Consider the following 15,054-nt stretch of genomic DNA (forward strand, 5'->3'; position numbering starts at 1 on the left):
AGGTGAAAGGCCGTTTTTCTGCCCCAGTAATGGCTGTGAGAAAACATTCAGCACTCAATACAGTCTCAAAAGTCACATGAAAGGTCACGATAACAAAGGACATTCATACAGTGCACTTCCACATCACAACGGATCAGAGGTGCGCAGTGGTTTGTTTCTTGCTTTGATCTGGTCACTACAGAACAGCAACAATTGTTTATGTATCAAAATAAAAGGTTAAAACTTATTCTCTATTATATCTCTTAGTGAGAGGGAAGAAATCACAGTCAGGATCTATATCTTTGTGATGGCTGGTAGAAGCTAAAGATTTTACTAAGCTCCCTGTACTTAAGCCCCTGATTCACCTCTGCCTCATTTCCATCGGGTATGGTGGAAAATTGTGTTCTTAAAACCAGTGGTCTCAGAATGGCTTTCAGAGGATTGGCCAGATGCTCTAAGAGACTTTTGTTTTCCTATTTGTGCCTATAAAATGACATCTGTACTTGAGTTTGGGTCATGAATTAATGATTTGCTTTACATGTCCATCATTGGTGAGCCAGGCATGGTCTGCAGGAGGGCCACTTGCCCTTTTGAATTGTCTGCCTTCCAAAAAAGTTTGAGAACACTGGCTTAAGACACTGAACCACACAACAAACCTCTGCAGTTTTCTTTTTCTTTTGTTTGCTGTATGGTGGAGTCACATTTCATTATTTTTCCCTGTAAGTATCACATTATTTCTGCAGAGTTTTAGAGGAAGTTTTGTCTGTTCTTTACCAAGCCCATCTTCTCTATTTCCCTCTTCCCTGCAGCTCCATTCTAAAGAGATTTGGGATAAATTTATTTTTACTACTTCTAATATGGTTTTGAGTACTTACCTTATATCTTTCAAACCTGTGAAGTGAGTACTATTTTAATCTCCTTTTTTTTTTGATGGAAATATGTTTGCTTATTTGTTTTCTAAGATTTTTAAAAAAACAGTTTTATTCACACACCATACAATCCATCCAAAGTGTATAATCAGTAGTTGTCCATATAATCACAGAGTTAGGCATTCATCACCACAGTCAATTTGAGAATATTTTCATTGCTCCAAAAAGAAAAATTCCATTCCCCATATGCCCCCCTATTACCGACACTTAACACTGTTTGGTACTTTTGTTACAATTGATGAAAGAATATTACAATATTACTGTTAACTGTAGTCCATAATTTGCATTAGTTGTATTTTTTCCCATATACCATCCTATCATTAACATCTGGTAATAGTGATGTACATTTGTTCTAGTTCTTGGAAGCACATTCTTATATTTGTGCAATTAACCACAGTCATCATCCTCAACAGGTTTCTCTATGTTAGACAGTCACATGTTTTAACCTCTAGTTTTTATAATCTACATTTATTTTACAGATAAAGAAACTGAAGCACACTGACCCCTTTTGAATAATGAGGTTCCCAGAGTGTGTACTGTGATTTTGTTTGTGGGAGAGACAGCATACTCTAGTTCTGTGGTTTCTCATTTTAAATAAGAACGGGTCTATTTGAAAGGACTCCCCCTCACCCTGTGTTTTGTTAATAATAGCTAATATTTATTGAATATTTACTATGTGCCAGGCACTGTGCTAGGTCTTTTTATACGGATTAATAAAATTCTCACAAAAATTCTGTTAGGTAGTTACTACTATTGTCCCCAATTTACTCAGAGAAACTTGAAGAAAAGAGAAATTAAATAACTTCCCTAAGGTTCCATAGCTTATAATTAGTCTAATTTAAGCAGGCAGTCTGATTCCAGTTCTTAACCCCTATGTTGAGAGAAAAAGTAGCATTAGATATGAGAAGTGCAGCCTCTGGAGCCTGGCTCCCTAGATCTTCATCTGTAAAACCAGACTTTAAAAATGGAGATATGAGAGTCTTTGTTTACTAGTCTGCATTTATTAAATCATGTTCATTTTTTCATTTTATAATAATCGAAGAACAGCTGCCAACAATGTCTAAATATGGGAGTGTCCGCAGTGCTCACACCTTAGATCTCATCTTCTCTGGGTCTCTATTTACTCCCCAATGGAGTAAATCTCATCTATTTTCAAGGCTTTGAATGCCATCTGTATTGCCTTTGAGCCCTAAATTTGTATCTCCAGCACCTAGATCTCTCCCTGAACTCCAGACTTTGTATATTCACCCACCTACTTAGCATCTCCACTCAGATATCTGTTAGGCATCTCAAAGTTGACATGCCCAAACTCATTCTTCCTGCAATCTTCCCCACCTTAATAAATGGTATCTCTGTTTTTCTAGTGGCAGAAGCCAAAAAAATCTTGGAGTCATTCTCGACTCCTCTTCTTTTCTCACACTCCACATCCAGTCCACCAGCAAACCTTGAGAATCTATCTAGAATCTCATCACTTCTGATTACTGTGTTCAAGCCACTGTCCTCTCTTGCCTGAATTATCGCAGTAACCTGCTAAGTGGTTGTTTTAGCATCTTTTCTCCCTTCCTCCACCAACCCCGCTCCATCCTGCCACAGGCTAGTCTAACTTTTATCAGCCAAAGGAATCTTTCTAAACTATATGGCGAATAATTTCTGTCTTCCTAACCATCTATTAGCTTCTTATATCATTTAAAATGAAAGTTAAAATCTTTATAATGGGGCGGGCCGCGGTGGCTCAGCGGGCAAAAGTGCTTGCCTGCTATGCCGGAGGACCTCGGTTCGATTCCCGGCCCCAGCCCATGTACCAAAAACGGAGAAACAGAATACAATAAAACAAGAAAATGTTTAAAAGATGTTTCCCTTTCTTCCTTCCTTCCTTCCTTCTATCCTTCCTTCCTTCTCTCTGTCTTTCCTTTAAAAAAAAAAAAAAAAAAAAAAAAAAAAAAAATCTTTATAATGGGCCACAAGGCCCTATACAATCTGGGCTAATCACTTCTCTTACTTCATTTATTTTGCTTCCTCTCACTTCTGCCCATTTATTCTCCTGTGGTTCACTCCTACCTCCAGGCCTTTAAATTGTTGTCCCTTTTGCTTGGAACAATTTCCCCAGATTTGTGCATAGCTCATTCCCTCTTTTCTTCAGTCTCTGCCCAAAAGCTACCTTATCTGAGAGGTCTTCCCTAACTATCTTATTAAATAATAGCTCCTACTTCAGCATTCCCTAGTTCCTTTATCTCCGTAATACTTATCATCTTACATATTTTTTTGTTGTTGTTATTCCTTTCTTCCCACTAGAACATAAGCTGTTTAGGGGCAGGAACATTGTTTTGTTCATTATTGTGTCCCTGGGCCTGAAACAATGCCTAATACATAGTAGATATTCAATAAAGATTTGTTGAATGCATGCATGAATGGGAACATCTGGTCCATGCGAGGGAAAAAACAGTTACCACATAAAGTGTACACATCATGACTGGCATTCTAGGAACTAGAACTTCCTTTGCCTGGGAAGTCATATTTGAATAATTAATCCTCAGAAGGAAGGTGGATTTTTCAGTCCACGCTCTAGGCTTATCTTCCACTAATTATGTGTCCTTGGGTAGTTCACTGCCATTATGTTAGCAGTATTTTTCTCATATTTAAAATAAGAATATAAAATATTTTAAACATGTTCTACACATGGTAAATTAAGACATGTAAAATCATTTTGTAAATGATAAAAAGCAATTGTACAAACATGAATTTCACATTATTGCAGCTTTTACTACTCTGGAGTCTGAGTCATGGGATAAGTTAAGTACTCTTTTTTTGTTAAACATCTTTAAGAAATGTAAGAGATTCTTCTAAGAATAACAGGATTTCTAAAATGAAATAACTCACATAGCCCTTGTTTTTGGTTTATGCCTTTCTAGGTAATATACATCTAGACATTCAGAACCTTAGGGAGTTCATAATCAAGACTTTAAAAAATGGTCTTGGGGCGATGCAGTTGAGGCTCAGTGGCAGAATTCTCGCTTGTCATGCCAGAGACCTGGGCCTGATTCCTGGAGCCTGCCCATATTAAAAAAAAAAAAAAAAAGGTTCTTAACGTGCTCAAGGAAAATGTAGACAGAGAACTAAAGGAAATCAGGAAAATGATAGATGAACACAAAGTAAATATAATAGAGAGATGGAAATTATGAGAAGGAACAAAACAGCTGAAGACCATAGTAAAAGAAATGAAAAATTCCTAAAAGGATCTCAACAGCAGATTGGAGCTAGCAGAAGAGAGAATCTGAGAACTTAAAGAAAGTTGAAATTGTCCAGTATAAGGAGCAGAATGAAGAAAGAATGAAGAAAAGTGAACAAAACATAAGGAACCTATGGGATGTTATCAAGCATACCAGAATACACATTGTGGGAGTCCCAGAAGAAGAAGGAGATAAAGGGGCAGAGAGAATATTCAAAGAAATAATGGCTGAAGACATCCCGTATTTAATGAAAGACATGAATATACATGTCCAAGATGCTCAACAGAATCAACCAGGATAAACTCAAATAGACTAATGCAGCATATTATAATCAAACTGTTGAATGCCAAAGATAAAGAGAATTCTGAAAGCCACAAGAGAGAAGCAACACATCATCTTTAAGGGAACCACAATAAGATAAAGTGCTCATTTCTCATCAGAAACCATGAAGGCAAGAAGGCAGTGGGATGACATATTTAAAGAGCCCGCAGCAAAAAAATTGCCAGCCAAGAATCCTATATCCAACAAAACGGTCCTTCACAAATGAGGGAAGAATTAAGACATTCCTAGGTAAACAAAAGCTGAGGGAGTTCATCACCACTAAACTGGCCTTGCAAGAAAGACTAAAAAGAATTGTGGGTTGAAAGGAAAGGACAACAGACAATTGACTGAAGCCATGTGAAGAAATAAAGATGGGGGTGAGGGTAACAACATAAGTAAATATAAATGCCAGTACTATTGTATCTTTGGTTGGTAACTCCACTTTTAACTTCTATGGGGTCTAAAGGCAAATGTAACAAGAAATCAGTGGTTTTGGACTCATAGTATATAAATATGTAATGTGTGACAAGATCTATGTAAAGATGGAGGGACTTAGGGGTATAGGAACATATTTTGTATATACTACTGAAGTTAGTTGGTATCAAAGCAAATGAGTATTATGGATTTAGGATATTAAATTCAAGCCCCATGGTAACTACAAAGAAAATATTGGAGAATATGCAAACTCACACAGAAAGAAATTAAAGTACAGGTTGCCAGAGGCAGAGGTCAGGATGAATGGGGAGTTAATGCATAATATGTGTAAAGTTTCTGTTAGGGGAAGTGGGAGATGGGAAGGTTTTAAATGGATGGTGAGGAGGGTACTGTAGTATTGTACATGTGATTAATCCCATTGAATGGCATTCTTGGAAGTGGTTTTTTAATGTTCTAACAATTAAAAAAAGAAAAGAAAGAACAACTAAAGAGATGAAGACAAGTAAATGCAATACATGTTCCTAGATGGGATCTATCAAGATAATGGGAATAATGTCAAAGGACCTTATTGGGACATATGAAAAAATTAGAATATAGACTGTAAACTTTATATCAGTGTTAAGTTTCTTGAACTTGATAAAAGTACACTTAAGTTAGTTATATAAGTGAACATCCTTGTTCGGAGGAAATATACATGACAGTATTAATTGTGCAAGGAGCATGATGTACACAGCCTACACTCAAGTATTCAGAAAGTGGATGGATGGATGGATAGATAGATATGGCAAATGTGGCAAAATGTTAAAATTGGTGGGTGTGGGTATCTTGAGGATAGGGGAGTATGGGTATGCTGAAGTTTTATGTATGAAATTTGTATTATTTTTTAATTGTCCTGTAAGTTTGAAAGTATTTCAAAGCAAAGAGCTTTTCTTTTTCCTTTTTTTTTTTTTTTTTTTTTTTTTTAACGCAGTCAGAAGCTGGAGGTAACCCTTGAAAGAAGGGGTCACTTGGTAGATAGGAAGGACATTGGGTAGGTTTTCAGATTTTATGGCTAATCACCCAGTTGGCAACAAGCGAGGTTACCAAAACTCAGTAAAAGCTTCATCTTAACTGGCTTGAATAACCAAAGGGCAGAGTTCAGGGCAACTGCAATACCTGGAAAATAAGGGAAAATAGCTTGGAAAAGAAAGAACCACAAAAGGGAAGATCCAAATTATATATGAATTCTGCCCAGATCTCTACCCAGCCTGAACTGTGGATATATGGGACAGACTCTAAGCAGTCCACCTAAAACTAAAGAACTGAACAGATATTACAATTGCCACCCACTGCAAGGGAGAGAGTTTGGACTTTGAGCATAGCTAAGTTAGGAGCCTGTTAAACAAACAAAGTCAACACCATTTAGAGAAATATAATAGAAACCAGAGTCTGTGTGCATCTCATTTGCAGGGTGCAGGACAATCCAAAATTAGTAGACATGTGAAGAAACAGGGTAACATGACTCCTTTTCAAGAGAAAAGATAATCTATGGAAACTGATCCTGAGATGTTCCAGCTGCTGAAATTAGTAGACAAGGATTTATAAGCAGTTATATACTCAAGGACATATACATGCTTGTAATGATGGAACAAATAGGAAATCTCAGCAAAGAAACATACTATGAAAAATGTACCAAATGGAAATTTTGAAATGGAAAAATATGATAGAAATTAAAAAAATAAAAAACAATGGGATGGGCTTGACAGCAGATTGGAAATGACCAAATAAAGAATCAGTTAAGTTGAAGATAGATCAATAGAAAGGAACCAACAAGAAGAAAAAGATGAAATAAACACTTCATAAGATTTTAATGCATGTTCACATTTCAGAACTAATGCTCTAAAAGGAATTTCTACATTGGTTGGTCTGGATGTTCTCTCAGCTATTCAACTCTAAGGTTTCTGAATATAATATCATTTTAATCTCTGACACTGTAGTAAATGGCTTAGTAGTAGGCTCCCTAGCCAGTGCTGTGACATATGACTGAAGAATTTTCTGGAGCCCTATGGTCACCAGGTGAGATACCATGGTATAAGGGCATATTAAGTACTTACAAAAAGGGAAGCCTTTTCTACCACAATTTCTATGAGCAAGAGAGAAGACCTCTATCGCTTGAAGTCAAATGACATGTTGTGCCACATGGGGATCCAGTCTTTATTCCAGAATTGGAAGTAGTCTAGTATTTAGTCTTCCAAACTATTCTTGACATGATAGGATTAATTTTGCTTTTAAAGCTATGAGTTGTTAAAATCAAATGATGAATTTTTATAAGATAATTATTAAGGTTTCTGGACTGTGTTTATGTGTCCTTAGAAATGAACTTTGGTTCACTTAAATACTTTGTTAAAGGAGGGCTGATGCTGCTAGGAAATGGCCTACTCAGCCTTCTCTTGGCTCTAGTCTCCACAGTCTCTGCTTGTTCTTACCTCCTGTACTTTTGGGAGCAACTCTCATTCTTTCCCCAGGGTTTTTGCCCTAAAGGGCAGCAGTGGCTGAGATGCAGTCCCCTAGCACCCCTGCTCCCCTTTTTTTTTTTAAGTAAAAAAAAATTTTTATTGACACTGTATAATATACATGCAGAAAAGTACACATATCATAAATGTACTGCTAATACTTAGATTAAGAAAAAGAATATTACCAGCACCTCAGAAGCCCCCTAATCATCCCCCATTCCTTCCAACCACTGCCTCTCTGTAAAGATAACCACTATCCTGACATCTAACAACCTAAGATTAGTTTCACCTTTTTTTTTTTTTGTATGCAATATTGCGGGGGTCACATTTCATTCTTTTTCCATGTGAGAATCCTGTTATTGCAGCAACATTTGTTGAATTTTTTTGTTTGTTTGTTTTGCTTTGTTTATTTTTGGGTGGAAGTGCATGGGCTGGGAATTGAACCAGGGTCTCCCACATGGCAGGCAAGAATTCTACCACTGAACTACCCTTACACCCCCAGTTTCACCTGTTTTTGTGCTTCATATTATTAGAATTATGAATACTCATTTATGTCTAGCTTCTTTCCTGCAACATTAATCCATCTTGTTGCATCTAGTTATAGATCATTCTTCCTCACTAAGTGAATATGCCAGTTGGTCCTTTGCACTGTTGTTGGACATTTGGATAGTTTCTAATTTGGGGTCAGTATGAATAGTGCTGCTGTGAACATTCCTGTTCATATCTCAGGGAGTCACAAGCCCTATTCCTTTTTAAGGGTGTTGTTGCTGATAATTGTTTGTTTTTAAACAGGTAGAACAAAAATAACCATGTGGAAGTTACAAAGCTTATGGTATAGTAGTAGTAACTACCCCAGTGATTTCCAGGCTTTCGGGTTATGCCTCTTTATTGGGTTGTAAATTAGTGATTTGCAATCAGCATTTTAAAAACATCAACAAAATTAAACATATCAGAGGACATTGCACATAGCAATGTTTCATAGACTTTTTTTTTCCAAGTTAAATTCAGCCCAAATTTATTATATTTTTTAGATTTATGGTTCTGTATGATAAGAAATTACATTTTCAGAAGTTTTTTACAATTTACAAAGCACTTAGTTCATTAAATCTTCTGTTTCCTAAACTTTTGTTTGATGTGTGTGTTATAATGTAAATTGTAAAATGTATTTCTTACTTTGTGTCTTGGTGAAAAGTATGAAGGCCACTGTCTGGCTTTTGTTTTAACTCCCTTTGGACTAGAGATTGGCAATTCCGCATAGGTCTGTGTGTTTAGTTTCTACTAGGCCTTGCTGTCAGATTCATTGAACTTCCCTTCTCAGTCTTCTAGCTGATGATATTGTGATAGAATAATTGGCACCTCTTGGCTATAGTGGACAGTTTCATCTCTGGGGGCCTCGATTGGTGGACAGTTACCTTCACTACACATCTGTCCAGCCCCAGAGTGACAACTGAACAGAAGTTATCCCTTCCACATCACAGGGGTTAGGGGTATGGTGCCTCTGTGATTTGGATAATCCGTCTAAATTTTTTTTACTTATTTTAACTTTAAAAAAGAAATTGTGCATATTCATGGTATTAAAAGATAAAATATCTTGATATTATACAATGCTATGCATATATTTTGTGCATTTGAGTTTCTAAACTTTTTCTGTGTCCTCTCCTGGTCTTCACATGTCATCTGTAGCTTCCGCAAAAACTCCCCCAAAAGTCTCATTTAATTTCTTATGCTGAACGGCGATGTATTGAAACTGCAGTGGGGAAAGTCACGATGTGGAAAGAGTAACTGAATTCCCTCCTAGAAGCAGATCCTGTTGCAAATTATCTTTAAAAAAAAAAAGCTGGCACTGGGGCACAATCTGGCCCTAAGACAGGTTTTGTTTGGTCTACACAATGCTTTTAAATCTTTTTCACTTACTTAGTCTTATTTACACATCAGATTTCACATAAAAATCCAAACTGCTGACTTTTTCGAGCTTTGGTAATACCAGGCATGCATAGTCACATTACCAAAAAGAGCTAAAAGGCCTTTAAATGGATGGAGCCTATGCTCTCCAGTGTGCCACAGCCTCTCACCCACCCCCCTTCACTTATATATATATTACTGGCCTGACCTCCTTTAGGCACTTGCCTTTTCACCTTGCTCAACAAAATGAGAAGGTGGAGGTAGACTGGAGATGAACTGGAGATAAAGTAATTGCTTTTATTCCCCCTCCCCTCATATAAAGTGAAGAGTAGAGTTAGTCATTGTCTTTAATGTCTATCAACAGCCAAGACCTCAGGGCATTAGTCATTTTTACTTTTTCACATTTTATCTTTTTTTCCCAAATGTCTCTGACCCTTGATTAAGTGTAATATTATTGTGTTTGTCCTTGTAAGCTTCTTTGTATTCTTTGATTTATTACCATGTGTACTCTTAAAATATAATAGATGAGGTGGTGCAATGGTGGCTGAGCAGGCAGAATTCTCACCTGCCAAACCAGAGGCCTGGATTCGATTCCCGGAGCCTGCCCATGGCACCCCCCCCCCCCAAAAAAAAAATATATATATATATGTAATAACCTTGAAAGATATTCACAAAGCATTATTACATGAGAAAAGAAAGTTGCAGAGTAATGAATACTATAAAGTCCCATTTTCATAAAAACAAAATAATAACCCCTATATCTAGGATTTTCTCTTTTAAAACAGAGATCTGCAAACTTTTTATAAAGGGTCAGCATTAAATATTTTAGGCTTTGTAGATGATCCAGTCTTGCATAACTCTTCAACTCGCTTTGTAGTATGTAAGGAGTCATGGAGAATATGTAAATGTTGAATATGAGTGTGTCCCAGTAGAAATTTATTTACAAAAAGAAAAGTCATAGTTTGCCAACTTCTGTTTTAAAGTATTCGAGGACCCAGAATTTTCAGTGTTTGATATATACGGAAATATGTCACCTTGAAATAGGATAGGTAGGAAACAAAAACCGTATCAAAAGATCATTCTGTTTCTGCTCTGAAAATGTTTTTACAAGGTGGAGAATTGCCTCTGGAGGCTAGTCTCATGTCTTTGCCTCTCTCCATCAGACACAGGGCCAGGACCTCAGTACAATTTCACCAGCAATCATCTTTGAATCAATGTTCCAGAATTCTGATGATACTGTGATTCAGGAAGATCCTCAACAGACAGGTTCGTTAATACAGACTCTTGCTCACATCTCAGCAGTGGGAAGTGGAATTTGCATTTGTTGACACAGTGAATGACAGGCAAAGTGAAATAATATTTTAATTAGCTTAAGTAAAGTGGGATCAAGAAAGTGTGGGCCTTTCAGTTCAATTACATCTTTCCCACGATTTCCCTCAGTTCCTGAAGAGGAGGAGCTCCTTTTTCAGAAGGCCCTGTCTTTAAAGTTCTTGTTGGCTTAAAAAAAAAAAAGCAGATGGGAGGAGCTGTGAGCGCTCTCTTCTTCTGATATGATACCCTTTTCATGGAGCCTAAGCTTCAGATGTATAGATCATATGGTATTTGAATGGAAATCTGTTTGTAAAGATTCTTCACAGTGGTCAGAACGTCTATTCACAGGCCATGCCAAAAGAGGATATCTAGTCTCTTTTCCAGAAAAGCCTTAGTATTTAGACCTAGACCAGGTCTTCAAATTTAAATAGTGAGATTGATCATGCAGCCTGGTACTTTTCACCAGAGGTGTCATTAAATGAAAATCAGAAAGCCAACTTGCTAGTAGAGGAATTGGCCCTAATGGGCTTTAGCTGAATTTATTTAGCCTATAATGTCTGTTTTTGTGGCTCATAAAAGGCTTGGGATATGTATATATATTTCTATTTCTTTTTTTTTGCCAGCTGCCTTGATTGAAAGTTTTAATGGTGATGCAGAGGCAGGCTGCGATGTTCCGCCATCCACAGGAAATTCAGCATCTTTATCTCTTCCGCTTGTACTGCAGCCTGGCATTTCCGAGCCTCCCCAGCCTCTACTTCCAGCCTCAGCGTCGTCTGCTCCTCCACCTGCTCCCTCCCTAGGAACTGGCTCCCAACAAGCTACTTTTGGCAACCCCCCTGCTCTCTTACAACCTCCAGAAGTGCCTGTTCCCCACAGCACACAATTTGCTGCTAATCATCAAGAGTTTCTTCCGCATCCCCAGGCACCACAGCCCATTGTACCAGGACTTTCTGTTGTTGCTGGGGCTTCTACTGCAGCTGCGGCAGCAACAGTCGTGGCAGCACCACCCCCACCACAAAGTACTACTGAACCTCTGCCAGCCATGGTCCAGACTCTGCCCCTGGGTGCCAACTCTGTCCTGACTAGTAATCCTACTATCACCATCACCCCGACTCCCAGCACAGCTATTCTGCAGTCCAGCCTAGTCATGGGAGAACAGAACTTACAATGGATATTAAATGGTGCCACCAGTTCACCACAAAACCAAGAACAAATTGTAAGTATTATGTATAAATGGATCCATTGTGGTGAAGTGTGTTAACATGAATGACATGTTCAGAGGCTTTTACTTCAAAAAGGAAAATGGCTCTCATATCTGCCCTGAAACATGTGATTCTATCTCTTAGTTGGTCATTTTTCCCATAATCTAATGGGTATAAATTTAGGAACTACTGTATGCTGTACCTATAAATAAGAAGGTGGAGAAACAACCTCCAAGCCTACTGAACACATATTCCATTCTCAATTGAATTCCATCTTCTAGTATAGGAAAGCAGTCATCAAACTGCAGAGGCCCAAGAACATTTCAGGAAAGTAGGTTTTCCCTGAGGCAGAGCCAGACTGATGTGAGGGACTGATGTAATCCGGTCAGATGGAACTGGACAGCAGTGGCCAAGTCAGAAGCATAGTCTATGCTCTGGAGCCCACCACAGAACCAGTTTCTAAGAAAGCATTTGGTTTTAAGTGACGTAATTATTCAATTCAATATATTTAGAGAGCCTAGTTTTGCTAGATACCATGCTGGGGGAGGGTTTGGGAGGTGTGCAGAAAAGTGAAAATATGATGTCTTTTTTATAAAAACCTTAATTAAAGAGGCCAGAATACCTAAGAGAAAATTAACATTGCCAAAAGTAAAATGCCAAATAATAATGATAATTAGAGGAATAACAATAGCAGTAGCTATTACTTATATACCTTTACTATGTATCAGGTACTGTGCTAAGTAAGCACTTTTGAAATTGAAGATCTAGCACGTCAGTCATTAAAGCAGATACTTTATATATATATATATATATATAATTTTTAGGTTTTTTGTTTGTTTTTTAATTTTATTGGGGAGATAATACAGAGTGTTCCCATATATCCTCTTCTCCCTGGCTTCCCCCAGTTTTCCCTATTATAAGCATCTTATGTTGATGTGTTACATTTGTTAGTTGTTTAACAAGTATTATTTTGATACACTGTTATTACCTAAAGTCCGTACTTTACATTGGGGTTCACTTTTTGTGTTGTATAGTTCTGTGGGTTTTGTGTATCATGTATCCACCATTACAGTATCATCCAGAATAGTGTTACCATCTGAAAGTCGTCTGTGTTCCACTTGTTCATCCTTCTCTTCTTCCTTGTTCCCCCCAGCAACCATTGATCTTTTTACTGTCTCTATATGTCTCTGTCTCTGTATGTCACACACTGTGCTAACAAAGCAATTTTAATCCTTTAACTCATTTAATTCACAACAATCCTAAGAGGTAGGTATGATTTTACTAATAGTGAGCTCAGAGAGATCAAGTAATTAGCCCAAAGCACACAGTTCATGAGTGGCCAAGCTAGAATTTGAACATAGGCTGTCTGATTCCAGAGCTTATGCTCTTGGCTACTACATTGTGCTATCCGAAGAGGGGTTCAGGCACTAAGAGCTTGTTGGAGGATGGCCACACAGGTTAGGTGTTCCTTGAAGTATGGGTAAGCATTAGATGGAGAATATGTGGGTGAATATAAGATTATATCAAATTGAAAAAGCAGTATAAAGCTAAATAATGAGAGACCTGAAATTCCAGAAATGGGGTGCCAACCACTTCTGGAGGTAACACATTAATTTCTGGATCTACCTTAGGAAGCTACATGGAACAAGTGTCATCCCTTTTCCACATAATTATTATTATTTTTTTTGTATGTTCTCATATCCCATCATTATTTTATAGTGTCATCTCCCATAACTTAGCCAGAAGCTTTTACCTTGCTCCAAGACTCATTTTAAAGTTACTTTTTTTGTTGTTAAAGGTATATAAGCGAAGCCCCTTTAAAACAAGACTTGAAGGAAGCAGAAACCCTTTAGCTAGTTTAACAGGGAGTGTAATAAGTGATATGAGTGATTTTATGGGTATGACTTCATAATCCTACTTAGCTGTAATAATATAAACAGCTATTGTTTATTGAATCCTTGCTATGTGCCAAGTATTCCGTGTGCTTCATCTCATTTAATGCCTTTGGGAGGCTCTTTGGTTATGATCCCCATTTTTATGGATGAGGAAATGATGATCTGAGGTTAAATAACTTGCCTGAAATTATCAGTTAATAAAGGGCAGAGCTTGGACTTGAATCCAGATGTGGCTGATTGCAGAGGTCATACCTTTAACATTTATTCTTTGTAGCTTACAGCACTATGTCCGGGGCCATCAAAGCAAGGAGCTGCACAGTGGCTGCTCTGGCTGTGAGAGGAAGCCTTACCCCTGTCCTTAGCATGCAGCTTAATCTCTGAGGAGAATCAAGAACTTTTCAGTCTTCATAGAGTATTGGAAATGGGAAGGGGAGGGTCAGAGTGGAAATCCTGTAGGGGAAGCCATCCAACCCTTCTCAACCTGAGGAGATAATCAGCTTGAGAAAAGCCCCCTCAGAAGAGCCTTTGGACTTAGAGAACCTATTGGACCAGGCAGCTGGGGAGGCAGCCAAGTAGTAGAGTACAAAGCTGACTACATTATCGGTACTGAATGTCAGAAGTTTAGTGACCTCATGTCAGAATACAAACAAAACATCACTCAGTATAAGAATCCCTAGACACAGGAATTTCTGTCCTATGGGGTGACCATTACAGCTGGGGAGGCTGCCATGTTTGAGTAACCATAAATGTGATTTTTTTTTCTCCAGCAGCAAGCATCTAAAGTTGAGAATGTGTTTTTTACCACTGCAGTACCAGTAGCCAGTAGCACAGGTATGTAACTCTGCATAGCTCTAAAAGAAAGTAAACTCTCTGGGCCTCTAATGGCATGAGTTAATAATTACTTCTCCCCAGTTTTTAAAACTTTAAAATCTTTAACATCAATTAAATTTGTCACATTGTATTATTTATTATAGTATTTCATATTCTCACAACTATTGGAAGTTAGTGCATTTATGACATAAACACCATGTTTAACATTATTTATTAATGGTTCTTTCCCCTTCAGATACAGCTTTTAATGTAGCCAGAAAAAAGTTTGAGTGGCAGTTAATACAGCGCTTGCTATAGACAGAGCTCAGGGTGGATAATGCAGGGGTTACAACGATGTGTAAGATGGCCTGAAACAGCTCAGAGCCCTTTGAGTATCCACAGCTAAACAGGTCCTCTATAGTGTGGAGGAACACAGGAACACCGTGAACTTGTACCAGGAAGCTCATATGTGGGCCTCATGGGGGTAGCCTTCAGTACCACCCAACAGGGAAGCCACACCTATGGGTATCAGGAAAAGCAGGGAGTGAGTT

At 37.9% G+C, this 15,054-nt stretch overlaps 1 protein-coding gene across 3 annotated transcripts in view; it reads left to right on the forward strand.

Moving 5' to 3' along the window:
- MTF1 (metal regulatory transcription factor 1) overlaps positions 1-15,054 on the forward strand; it is a 49,692-nt gene that overhangs the window by 28,603 nt on the left and 6,035 nt on the right. For 2 of the 3 annotated variants that reach the window (XM_077150228.1, XM_077150229.1), the window contains exons 6-9: positions 3-139; positions 10,449-10,551; positions 11,220-11,812; positions 14,461-14,524. In XM_077150228.1, the coding sequence (XP_077006343.1) occupies positions 3-139; positions 10,449-10,551; positions 11,220-11,812; positions 14,461-14,524 (897 nt within the window). The remainder of the gene's footprint in view (positions 1-2; positions 140-10,448; positions 10,552-11,219; positions 11,813-14,460; positions 14,525-15,054) is intronic. The other variant, XM_077150230.1, reaches the window with a different exon arrangement.

This window comes from Tamandua tetradactyla, chromosome 2 (assembly GCF_023851605.1).
Source record: "Tamandua tetradactyla isolate mTamTet1 chromosome 2, mTamTet1.pri, whole genome shotgun sequence".
NCBI classification, from domain to species: Eukaryota; Metazoa; Chordata; class Mammalia; order Pilosa; family Myrmecophagidae; genus Tamandua; species Tamandua tetradactyla.